The sequence below is a fragment of the Cyanistes caeruleus genome, chromosome 7 (genome assembly GCF_971803275.1).
Source record: "Cyanistes caeruleus chromosome 7, bCyaCae1.hap1.1, whole genome shotgun sequence".
NCBI lineage: Eukaryota > Metazoa > Chordata > Aves > Passeriformes > Paridae > Cyanistes > Cyanistes caeruleus.
The window spans coordinates 25686365-25698767 of NC_141707.1; the positions used below are offsets into that span (position 1 = coordinate 25686365).

Below are 12403 nucleotides of genomic sequence, written 5' to 3' on the forward strand. Positions count from 1 at the left end.
GATGCCTGGCCAGGCATGTGTTGGGGGTCAACCTATCTCTGGCCATGGAGATGTGGGGGAGCCCCAAGCTCTGATGCAGAAGCGCAGCTCTGAAGTACAGCTCATCAGGCTGGACAAGGAGTCAAGATGTTGGGTGTCACCCTTGCCACAGCTCCTGCACTCTTGAACTCAAATACCTCCTGCTAAAAGCTGCTAAGGCCCAGACTGCCATGAGCACAGGGAAGAGTGAGGGGTGGCAGAGCACGTGGGGGCAGTGACACAGACCTCAGGGGAGTGCCAGGTACTGGCACCACCTGCATGCCACCACAGGGATGATGCCAGGCTCTCTAGTATGATGATATCATCGAGGATATCTGACATGGTGGAGGGGCCAGCACCACTCAGCATCCCTTGCCTCCACAGTGTACAGGAAGATGCAAAAACTTCTATGAGGCCAGCTTTGAAGCTGAAAGAAGCAGTTGCTTGTGAGTCGTGAGACGCACTTGTGTACCCAAAAGCTTTCTGAACAATCTCAGTTGGTCTGCTAAAATATGCTACTTTTTCTTACTGGGCCTGCCACTCGTGGACCTGTCTGAGCAAATCCCACAGCACCGGTTTGCTGACAGTGGGAGCAGAGCAGAGGCACAGAGCAGAGCTGTGTCTGTGAGGCCAGGGAGGGCACACAGCTAGGATAGCAGGCTGTGTTCTCCAGCCTCCCAGGAGAGATGATGGGGAAATCAGAGGTAAAGATGTTCAGGCACAGGGAAGAAGTGTTTCCCAGGCTCAGTGGGGAGGGGAGCAAGAGGACTGAAGATGTTCCGCCCTGGCTGGGCACCCACAGGGCCTCAGAGCACAGCAAAAGGCACTGCAAGACTCTGGCGGTGTCTGTAGCCACAGGCTGGCAACACTGGCCCTGCCCAGCTGTGCTCCCCTGGCCTGTGCTCCCCAGCACAGCTTTAAATCCATTAGCTTTGCATAATTAGATTTTTCTCAATTACCAGATTATGATAATTAACAGCTCATTTGTAGGAGGCAGTGCCTAATCCCGGCATCATGCCTGGCTTGATGCCAGCCTGGCTCTTGGCTGCTGGTGCTGGCACAGTGGGCAGCAAAGCAAACACCAGGACACAGGAGCTTCAGGAATGCTCCCAGGACTCCCCTAAAACTCTCAACCACTGCTGACCTAGACGTCCCCTTCACTGTCTGGCCAACACAGCCTGCATGGAGGGGTTGGTCCTCAAAAACAAGGGGAATGAGATCCCGGGCAGGAACAGCATCCTCTAGCAAAGGGAGTTAGCAGGGTTTTAGAAATGGCTCAGTCACCCACATGGCTCCAAAGGTGCAGAAAACATCCTGCAACGCCTCCTCCTACAAGCAGCCACCAAGGCAAAACATGGGAGAGGTTAGCATTGTGGGCTGGGCTGGGACGGCTGCAGTCATTAGGAGTCTCATTAATGAACTTTCCTAGTCAATAATGTTGTGATGAAGGACAGGAGAGCAGGGAGGCAGCTGCTGGTAAGGTACCAATCTTCATCACAGGAAGGCAGGGCAGTTCAGGCAATTACTGCCCATCAACAGAGCTTCATCCCTGGTAACATAATAGAGCAAATATTAAGAGAAAAATGCTTCTCAGGACCTCGAGGGCAAGGGAACAGGGAGCAATATAGATATGCTTGGAGCTCACACAGAATAAATCTACCCAGTCCAACTTCATAGCACTTTTTTTGGGTAAAATTGTTAAATAAATTGATGGTGAAGAGACAAGAGGTATGAAATATCAGGTTTTTATTAAAACATTTGATATAACATATCAGGGAACTAATTCCAATTGGTGGGGACTGCCATCCCCCACCTGGGCTGGGTGCACTGTGGAGGCAAGGGAGGTGGGGCAGCCCTGGGCAAAAGGGGTGCATGGTGGCATCCTGTGACAATTGCACTGCCATCAGGGATTGCACTGCCATCAGGGCAGACCCTCTTTTCCCACCCAGGGGAATATGCTGCAGCTTCTGCTCCATGATCTGCCTCCCTGGGTGGCTGTGACAGGAGCACCAGTGTTGTATCTGGATAATCTGGATGCATCCCTATGGCACAGTGCCCACAGCCAGCCCAGTGCCCCCATTGCACTTCTTTTTGGTGACCATCTCCACATGCCTCAGGCTGCTTCAGGGCTCTTCTGCCCCTGCCATGGGCTCTGCTTGCAGAGCTCGGGCTGGGAGGAGGCACTGAGCGTGGGTAGCAGTCATGCCCAGCCAGGCATGACTGGATGGGATGTCTCAAGCTGTTCCCATGCGTCTACTATGCGTGGCATTTCTGCTGTTCTGCCATGAGCATCTCGAGGCGGGGGATCTGGTCCTGCCTCTCCCCCCAGCATGGGCTGCAATTTCGGCTCATGCACGCAATAAATCAGCCTGCTTGCCCTGAGGTGGCTATGTGGCCCCTGCTGCTTCAGATCAGATTTCCCAGCCTCAAATTACCCCAGGCTGCCAGAGAGTTGGATGATTTTGTGCCGCTCCTTCAAACACCCCCTGTTCTGTTTTTATTGCCAGATTTTGCCAAAGCCCCTCGAGTGTCTGCATGTCCAGGCACAGCGTATTCCAGCACATGGTCCTGACTGGCAGCCCTTCTGGGGAGCAGAGCTGCACCAGCCCCGACTGCTCAACACCACGGGGAGTCAGATGAGCCTCAGCAAGGCGGCTTCATTCAACCACAACGGCATTTGCTCGTCAACTAGTTCAAGGCCAGAGGTCCCCTGACAAATTTTGACATGTTTTTTTCAGTGGGGGAGCAGCCCAAAGCGTGGTTTCTGCTGGAAACCACCTGGAGCTTTTCTTCTTTAAAACAGTTTTTCTCAGTGGGGTTCCTTTGATGCTCACACTGGGAGCACCACAAGTATCAGTTATGTTCCCAGCTGGAGTCTCCTTTCCCCTCACTGACAAGTCTCTCTTTCTGTCCCCTTCAGCCCCTTCCCCTGTCCCAGCAGTGCCAAGCAGCCAGGGGCTCGAGGGGCTGGAGGTGATGGCAAGCTCTCTGATGGAAACAGCCCTGCCATGGGACAGTGAGTGAGGGAATCCTCACTCTCTGCTGGTAGCACTTCCAAAGTGTTGGGGCTCATGAGATGCTGGGGGAGGCTCGTGGATAAGGGGCTCATGATGGCACAGCTCACCTTGGTGTCAAGCCAGCCAAGCTGCCCCATAAGAAAAACACAAAATCCATGAGACTACTCAGACCTCTCAGTGGGTGTGATGAACAAAGCACAGTGATTCAGGGGCCAAGCAGAGAGATCTGTGTTTGTGCGGCATCAGCAGGTTTCCTCACAGCCCCCACTTTTGGGGCAACAGAGGAAGCTATTAAATGAGGCGCATCCACAGTGGTCCCAGCAGGATCCTCTCCCCTGCATGCTATCTCCTCTCTCCCTGCAGCCTGGCTTCTTCCCACACCAGCCTCTTTCCAGCTCCTTGCACTGGTGCTAATCCCCTAATCTGTGCAAAGCAATAATTTTCTGCATGGCACAGTGGCTGGTTTTAGATCTGCATCCCTCCTCCTCCAGCAGCCAGCTCTCTTATCAGCAGCAGGTATCAGGTGAGCCAGGCACCATCTACTTCTGATAAACCCGTGTTTTATTTTGCCCTATTTCCATTTATCTCCAAGCTTGTAATTATCCCTCATCTCGCAAGGCGTTGTGCTGCCTTGCGTGCCGAGGCGCGGAGGCGACGCGTGCTTTGCCGGGCAGCCCTGACCCAGGGCCTCCTGCCAGCGGGGTGCAAGAGCCCGGTGGGATGATACAGAGTGATGGCTCCTGCCCACCACGCTGGCTGCAGAGCCCTGCTTCCCTTTCTCCACAGCCGAGCCGCGTTCCCTTTAATCTCGCACAGCGGTGGAGATGGATTTTCTCCCTGTGAGCCAGATGTGTTGCACGGAGCATAAACACCCGCGACAGTTGTTGTGCTCCTCAGTGCGAAGGCATCAGATGTCTGCATTAAAACAAAGCTCTCCACTTAATTACTCAGGCTGATAATTCAGCGCGTGGAGGCGGCTCTGGCTGAGAGCAGAGGGCTGGATCACAGCTGGGACTGGAGAGCCTTGGAGTGCACATTAATCCTGGCTCTTGCAGCCCTGATTAACGGTGCTGGAAACCTGCCCGCCCCATTCATTCCCAGGGGAAGGGTCTCTTACTGCCCCACCAGAGGGGGCCCAGAGTGGTGCCCAGGAGGCCCTGCTGACCCCTCGCTGGGCCAAGACACCGCCTTCCCAGTGTCTTCAGGGTGGGGTGCTCAAGGATATGAGGCACCATTGCTCTGAGGGTGCTGTGCTGCCCTGGGAACACCCATGCACTGCATCTGAAGGACACAGGAGCTGCGTCCAGTACAGTGAAGTTCAGGCAGGACCCAAGGATCACCTCGTGCAGGGACTTACTGCCAGAGCACAGCTGGAGAGAGCTGGAGACAGACCATGACTGGGCTTAGAGAAAGACCAGGCAGACCACCCAAGGCTTTCTCTTTGGGCCCAAGGCTGCTTGCTCCTGCTTACCTAAATTTCTCCTTCCAGGACCAGCAAACATCTTCTGCAAATTATCAAGGATCACCAGTGCCTAGGGGAACTCCTGGGTGAGTGCCTTTGGCCATGTGCCTTTGGCCCTTGGACCTTTGCCAGTCTGTCTGGATGTGATGCTCCCTTGGACCTCTCTCTCCTGCTCTCTCCCACCTGTCTGTTCCCCAACCCAGCCCCACCCTCCTTCCCTCTCATCTCTCAGTGCCCAGGCATCCCTGGATCTGGGGCATCCCTCTCCCAGCAGAGCCCCAGCCCCTGAGCACCCTGCAGGTCTGCCCATGGGGTCCTGTCTGTCCAGGGAGACTGATTTCTTCCAGCTCAGCTCCAGCCCTCTTATCTCTCCTCCCTGGTCTGCACACTTTGCTCTGTGGCTGGGGTGAGTGGGAGCGACAGACCGCATCCTGCCTGGGCTGAGCACCCACACTGGTGCTGGGCACGCAGGGCAGAGGGGCCCAAAGCAGGCAGCAGGCAGCAGGCAGCTGCAGGCAGCATATCCCAGCGGGGCCCCAAGAGTTAAATTATCATGTATTCAGGGCCACGCGCTGGCCAGGAATTACACTTTTATCGGCATGCGGTGCTGCTGCCACTTGAATTGGGACTGGGAACTCTATTTCCGAGCTCACCCAAATTATTCTCGAAGAGATAAAGCGCGGTGCAGAGCAGCACCGGCGCTTCATTAACATTCCCCAGCCCATTCAGCTTTAAACGAAGATTGCCTGCCTCGGAAAATGATAAAATTGAACATGTGAAGCAGGGCATTATGTTCCATCAGCCGATATTATTTCCCACGCAGGGGCCGAGTGGAGACACAAACAGCTATTTATGCAGTACCTGGCCAAGCCAGGGTGGCTTGGGAAAAGGGAGCAGGCAGTGGCAGGGACACAGGATGGGTGGCAAGTGCCCCCCACCCATCCCTGGGCACAGGAGGGGCTGCCTGCGTGTTGCCCGGGACACTCTGCCCTCCTGGGAGTTCTCAGGCTTGTGCCCAGGGTGCAAGGTGGGTCCAGGACCGCAGATCTTCTCCACGCACTGGGTGTGGAAAGGAACTCAGGGCTATGTGTGTCCCCATGGGCAGCACTGGCGAGGCTGGGGCATCTCCATCTGCTGCCCTGCTCCAGGAATGCATGTCCCCTGCTAGGGCTGAGCAAGTGGGGTGCTGGCTCCATATGCAGGATGGGGTCTCACCCGCTGTGGCTGGTGATTGAGGAGCATCCACAGAAAGGGAGCATGTGCCTCCTCAGAGGCAGGCGGGGAGGGCTGAGCAGGCAGGCCCCCAGGGCTGCAATTGGATTTTGCTTGGCCATGCTGAGCCTATCGATCCAGTAGTAATTAAAGTCGCTCCAAAACCTGACTCATATTCAACCTTGGGAGGAAGGAGCTTCGCTGAGAAACACCCTCTGTTCCCCATGGCCTGGCACAGGATGGAGCAAAGCCTTGCCAGGGTGCTTCCAGCCTGTCCCAGCCCTCGATGGTCTCTGTGTCACAGGGGGACTGTGCCTTGGCACTGCCTGGGGCCCAGGAAGCAACACCCATCAGGCAGTGTCCTGGCCAGTGTCCCCTGTACCACACAACCTCGGGCACAAATGCTGATTAGGTTCAGCCCTTGGAGTGACACGACCTCTATAGCTATTTTACAGATCCTGGCTATTTTCTTACCAAGCGCCTGAGATGCATCCCTGGCATGTAGTAGGACTCTCTCATACCCCTTTCTTGTCACTGTCTAGGCTCTGATTGAGTGACTGGCACATGGAGAGGAGCCTGTTGAGCCCCCCACAGCTACTCCCAAGAGTCACCGGGGTGTTGGGATGGACCTGGTTCTGTGTGTCCAGAGGGTGCAAAACCTCTTCTCCAGGTCATTGTCAGCCAGGGAGGTGTGAAGGCCCGTGAGGATTCTGCGAGCTGTTCGTGTGTATTTGTGTGTGTGTGTGTGTGTGTGTGTGTGTGTGTGTGTGTGTGTGTGTGTGTGCAGGGACTTGCACGCCCAGCCCTGCCGCCAGCTCCGCTGCTATTCCCGGTATTTGTAGCAGGTCGGGACAGGCACCGGGGAGGGGGAGCTGCATTTCACCGGCGCCCCCCGCACCCTGCCCGGACCCTCCCGCAGGAAAGCAGGGTCGCCAGGGCCCGGGAGCAGCGGCGGGGAGGGGGTACGGGGCCGCGGGCAGCCCTGGGGACCCCCCGAGCAAGGGACCCGGGGGAAGAGTACGGACAACGCTGGCAGCGACGGGGCTTTGCGGCGGGGAGGTGGCTCCATCTGCAGGACACGTTCCGGGCCGGGAGAGCGGGTGCGGGGGATCCCCGCCGCCCCCGCCCGCCGCTCGGTACGCGGGACACAGCGCTGGGGGACAGCGGACAAGGACATCGGCTGCTCCGGCTCCAGCCGCGCCGTTCCCGGGATGCGGGGGTGGGAAATGATGCGGTGCTCCCTCCAGCATCCCTGCACTCCCAGCGCCTCCCACGCCCGGTGATCCCCCCGATGGCTCTGCACGCCCCGAGCACCCCGCACCCACTGCCCCTGCACCCCTTAAGTGCTCTCATCAGGTACACCCAGTGCCTGGGCATCCCCCAAAGGCAGCTCTCACCCTGCTCCGCAACCCTGCAGCCAGCGCTGCCACCCGCACCCCGGGGCATCCCACGCCCCAAGATCCCGGGAACGCCGCACAGCGCCGGCAGCCGCCGGGGCGGCGGCTCGGACCCCGGTGGCGGCGGGAGGCGGAGGCGGGGCCGGGACGGGCTCCACCCCGGCCCCCGGCCCACATAGGCCGGCCGGGAGGGCCCCTCGCCCCCGAGCCTGCGCCGTCCCGAGGCCCCACGGAGCATCCCGGCGGTGGAAGGAAAGCGTGGGGCAGGAGCCGAGGGTGGATAAGTGGAAAGGGGGTGTCTGACTGCGGGGGCCCGGCCCCGTCCCGTCCCGGGCGGCGGGATGCTGCGGCAGCGCTGCGGGCGGCTCCTGGCCCGGCTGGAGCAGGGGCTGCAGCTCCTGGAGCTCAGCGGCAGCGTGGAGGAAGGTGGGTGTGTGTAACCCTTCGGCCCGGGGCACTCTCGTGTCTGCCGCCGGCGTGGTCTGGGGGAGCTGGGGGCTGCCCCCCGTCCCGGCTGCCCACCCACCAGTAAGCTGTCCCCAGATTACAGCCGGATCGCTCGGTGCTTTGAGGCGACGCGCCAGAGATGCTGCCGGCTGGAGCAGGACGGGCGTCGTGCCCGCGAGCAGCTGGCCCGTGTGGAGGCCGAGCGGGCAGCGCTGGAAGTGAAGCTCAAGCACGCCCGAAACCAGGTGGAGGTGGAGATGAAGAAGCGGCACCGGGCAGAGGCTGAGCTGGAGAAGCAGGTCAGGGGGCTGGCCGCACGGGTACCCTGTGGGGCCGGCCGCGGGGCCCTCAGCCTGCCCACCACCGCCCTGTTTCACTCGCAGGAGCGCAAACTTCAGCTGGTCCTTGAGTTGCTGATGCAGGAACCATGGGGCAACGAGGCACTGAGCAGGGAGCAGTGCTCTGTTCTCAGCGCCCTGGCTGGCCGGCGCCTTGGGGCAGCCTTGGCACCCCTCAGGAGGTGAGCAGGGGTGGCGGTCCTCACCACAACCCCTTGGGCAGCCCTGGGGTCGGCTGTGCCCCTCTCCTCCTCACCAGTGCTGGGTTTGAGGTGCTGGCTGTGCAAGGAGGTGCTTGGGCTCTGCAGAGGCATCAGCTGTGGGCTCCCAGGAGTAGCTACACAAGTAGGTGCTGGCTGAAGGGGGAATTGCTCCAGCTGAGCTCACTCTGCAGGTCATCTGCAGTGGATGAGTCGTGCCAGTCCCTCCTGTCCCACTCGGATATCAGCTATGACCGCACTGAGGATGATGTGGTAAGAAGTGTTCAGCTGCGAGTCTCAGGGTCCACCTCAGTAGTGAGGGGGTAGTTTTTCCCCACTTCTGCAGTGCCACAGCCCCTTTGTATATCTGTGGTTAGGGGTGGGCTGTTATCAGAGCTGGAGATGAATGTTGGGGATGCCCCTGGCCTGATGCAGCCCCAGACTCCCTGCTGCTTTTCAGGATGTTGACATGACGGTGGTGCGGACCCTGAAGCGCAAATTTCCAGACAGACAGGTATGAGGAAATGCTGGGATGTGGCAGTTTTGGGGGGCTGGTGTTGAGGTGGTGTCTGTGCCCCTGTATGGGTGAGGATCCCTCATCTCTGATCACACTCCTTCAATGTGCCCTTTGGGTCCCTCTGGCCACCCAGGTCTCAATGTGCATCCCAGGCTGGGGTGCTAGCCCTGTGCCATGCAAGGTGAGGACACCCATATACTCCTCCACGCCAGCACAGGAGGCTTCAAGGAGCCTGGCAGGGAATTTAATTTATTGATGCTGGGCTGGGAGCATCGTCTCTCAGCAAAGCTCCCACGATCAATAGAAACTCCATTACGCTCCACCGTGGCCCAGCTGGGCTCCTCAATAATTCATTGCCATGTGCGGGCATCCTGCACCCCACTCTGCTCGCACCTCTGCATTGCAGGCCTGACCTGGCTTCCCCCAGCCCCAGGGCTGGCTCTGACCCAGTGGGGAAGCCTGGGTCCCCATGATCCCTGGTGTGGGGCAGGGAGTGCTGAGGAAGTAGAGCGAGACTGGGACTTTTTGTTGGGTTGAGGCCACTTGTCTTGGGTGCTCTGGGATGTGGGGAAAAGTCGGGGAGGGGGGGTCTCTGCTGGCTCTTCATGCTATCTTCTGTTTCCAGCGTGTGTCCCTGGCCCCTCAGGTTGGCCCTGTGGTGATGGCAAAGCGGCACCGGTCTTCTGTGGTACCCCATAACGTTGTGAGTAGAGACCCCAGTGTGCCCTGGGCAGGGACGGGGTGCATGGGCTTTCCCAGTGCCAGAAGGCAATGCTGCAGCCCTCAGTCCTGTGCTCAGCTGTCTCCTCTGGGTGCCTGTGTGTCCTTCAGGCTGTATCACCTTGTCCCAGTGGGGACAGCATCCTTGGCTGTGCTAGACCACTGCCCTGAAGCCTGCATCCCCCCTGTACCCAAGGTGGGAGCATCCCTGGCTGTGCAGGACCACAGGGATGGACATTAGGTGGAACAGAGATCATGTGGGAGGTATTAGAGAACTGCAGTCACATATTTTATTGGTCTCCCACTTTGACAGGCGAGTGTCCCCTCTGTGTCTCCTCCTGCTGAGGTCCCAGGCCCTGCTGACAGCCTCCTGCCTGCTGTTCTGGTGCCTCGACGCCACTCTCGCCAGGGACACCGTGTCTCCACGTGTGCAGGTCACAGAAGGGGCTGAGAAAGGGGGTTGATGGGTGATATGGGACCAGCCTGAAGGTGCTGGTGTCACAGAGGTGGGAGAGGATGTGTTGGGGGTTACTTGTCCTCACCATGGAGGTACTGGGGCCCTCTGGACATGCCAAATGCCACTGTTTCATGCATACACTCCCTGGGAGGTGAGTGGGTGGTGAGAAGCCTCCCCACATCCTACCTGATAGATGGAGTGGCTTGCCTTTCAGGTCTCCCTCCACTGCCTCCTCCCTCTGCAGAGCTGACCACGGTGTGCAGCACCAGTGAAGATCTGGGCTGCCATGCTGTGGGGCAGGAGAGCCACACTGAGGGCAGCTCAGTGGGACAGCCAGCACCAGCCCACTTCCCCTCACCTCCACAGAGTCTCCCACCAGTCCAGCACAAGTTTGCCTCCAAAACGGTGCGTGACCCAGCATCTCTCTTCTCTGGGGAGGTGGGCAGGGGAGAGAGTTATGGGGTCGGGGGCAAGGCTGTCCTTCATTCCCCAGTCACTTAGCTCTGCCTGCAAGGGGAACGCATGGAGACAGTGGGACCTGGCTGCGAGAAGACTGAGTAGTACTGGGTATCCGCAAGAAGGGGGGCCCCTGAATCCAGTTCCCCCTCTCCAGGTGATTCGCCCTGAGCCATGTCACGTCTGTGGTTCCCGCATCCGCTTTGGGAAGACTGCCATCAAGTGCTGCCAGTGCCAGCTGCTGCTACACACCAAGTGTCGGGAGCAGTGTCCCAGCCTCTGCGCACCCAGGCCTCGCCACCACGCCTGGCCCCGTGAGGTGAGGGGGACACAGCAGTGACCCAATGAGGCTTCAGGGATGCTGGGCCCCTGCCCACCCTGGCTGCAGGGCTGGGCGGTGGGCTCAGCACAGGTTGGCATTGTTCTCCCCAGGGTGTGCTGGCTGACTTCGCTCCCTCCACGCCGCCTCTGGTGCCCACACTGGTGGTGCAGTGTGTGACCGAGGTGGAGACACGAGGCTTGACAGAGGTAGGGGCCAGGATGGTGAAGGTGGCAATGCTGTGGTTCTCACAGGGCTGAGCCCCTTTCCCTGTGTCCCAGACAGGGCTGTACCGGGTGCCAGGCTCAGAGCAGCTGGTGCGGGAGTGGAAGCGGAAGCTGCTGAGGGCTGGGGGTGCGCTGCCTGCCCTCAGCAGCATGGCTGACATCCATGTGGTGTGTGGGGTGCTCAAGGACTTTCTGCGGGGGCTCAAGGAACCACTGGTCACCTTCAGCCTCCACCCTGCCTTCCTGAGGGCTGCCGGTGAGCAGGGGGTGCTAAGGTGAGGGAGGGGGAAGGGGCTGCTTCTACCCTAACATGGCTCCTTGGCACTGCCACAGACATCCCTGATGATGCTGCCAGTGACACAGCCCTACGCCATGTGGTGAGCAAGCTGCCCCCAGCCAACAGGGATACCCTGGCCTTTCTCATGCTGCACCTGCTCAAGTGAGTGGCTCATCCTGGCACAGGTCTGTCCCCATCTCCTGGTTCTCTGCCCCTTACCCAGGCTTTGTGCCCCAGAATGGGGAAGCTGTGGATGAGGAGCCCCTGAGCTGGGCAGCATGCTCATGCCCTCTGTCCTCCCTTGCAGGGTGTCACACAGCCCTGACTGTAAGATGGATGTGCTCAACCTGTCCCGTGTGTTTGGCCCTACGCTGGTGGGACACAGCTCAGCCAACCCCACACCGCTTGTCATCATGGAGGACACGCCTCGGCAGTCCAAGGTGAGGGGTCCCTGAGGCGTGGGGTGTACCCCGGACACTGCCAGTGTTCCCATCCTACACCTCTCTCTGCCCAGGTGGTGGCACGTCTCCTTTCGCTGCCACCCAGCTTCTGGAGAGGCTTTGTGGAGACAGAGCAGGAGAACCTGGTGCCAGTGCCAACCCCGAGCCATGAATGTGGTGAGCACAGGAGCCCTAGCCCCCACCCACCCTGGCCTTCAGCTCCTTTGAAGGGTCCCGGTTGTCCACAGCTGGGTTGAGATAGCTGTCCCCACTCTGCCCTACAGAACCGTTCTTCCAGCCCATTGCCTCTCCGGAGCCCAAGCCAGGCCAGCTGAGCCCAGCTGGTACCTGCTGCCTCCCCAGCACCCTGCGGAGCTGCGTGGGCACCGCCACCCGGCCCCCGTGAGTGCTGTGGGGCGTGGGTGGGAGCCCAGGGGAGCTCGCTTTGTACCCCTGACTCATCTCTCCCCACGCAGGCAGGGGCCGGCCCCGAGGAAGGTGGGCCGGTTCTTCCCTTCTCCTGTGTAGCCTGCAGCAGTGGCTCCCTCGGGATATGGAGCTGGCACTGGAGGAGGAGCAAAGACTGCGGGACCAGGCAGCTGGCTGTGGGGTGACAGTGCCGAGCTCAAAGCTCTGCTCTGCTTCCGTGGGGATTGGAGAGCAGAGCTGGCTCTGTCCAGCTATGGTGGCAGGGACACTACCCTAGTGCTGTACTTTGAATCAGGTTTGTATTAAATGTTTGCAGCAAAACGCACCTGGCTGCGGCTGCTGTCTGTCCTGCCCTGCTGCTGCCAGGGGTTGGGGCTCACTGGAGCCTGGCTGGGCAGCAGACAAGGGCTGAGCAATGCTCTGCAGAACCTCAGCTTTGGGAGGGCAGGCAGAGCCCCGTCCCACCCAAA

The 12403-nt window shown here is 59.5% G+C and overlaps 1 protein-coding gene across 2 annotated transcripts; it reads left to right on the plus strand.

Moving 5' to 3' along the window:
- Positions 1–7283: 7283 nt before the first annotated feature.
- Positions 7284–12254, plus strand: LOC111943121 (rac GTPase-activating protein 1-like). Of its 2 annotated transcripts, none has more exons than XM_086898865.1 (16): positions 7284–7532; positions 7650–7852; positions 7937–8073; positions 8286–8364; positions 8552–8605; positions 9234–9311; positions 9642–9762; positions 10000–10190; positions 10399–10560; positions 10674–10769; positions 10842–11043; positions 11121–11226; positions 11372–11504; positions 11579–11681; positions 11789–11906; positions 11981–12254. In XM_086898865.1, the coding sequence occupies exons 1-16, from the start codon at positions 7448–7450 to the stop codon at positions 12030–12032; spliced, it is 1920 nt and encodes a 639-aa protein (XP_086754991.1). In that variant the 5' UTR covers positions 7284–7447; the 3' UTR covers positions 12033–12254. The 2 variants fall into 2 exon arrangements, with proteins under 2 accessions (XP_086754991.1, XP_086754992.1); XM_086898866.1 differs by having other exon boundaries at positions 7306–7532; positions 10974–11043.
- Positions 12255–12403: the final 149 nt, after the last annotated feature.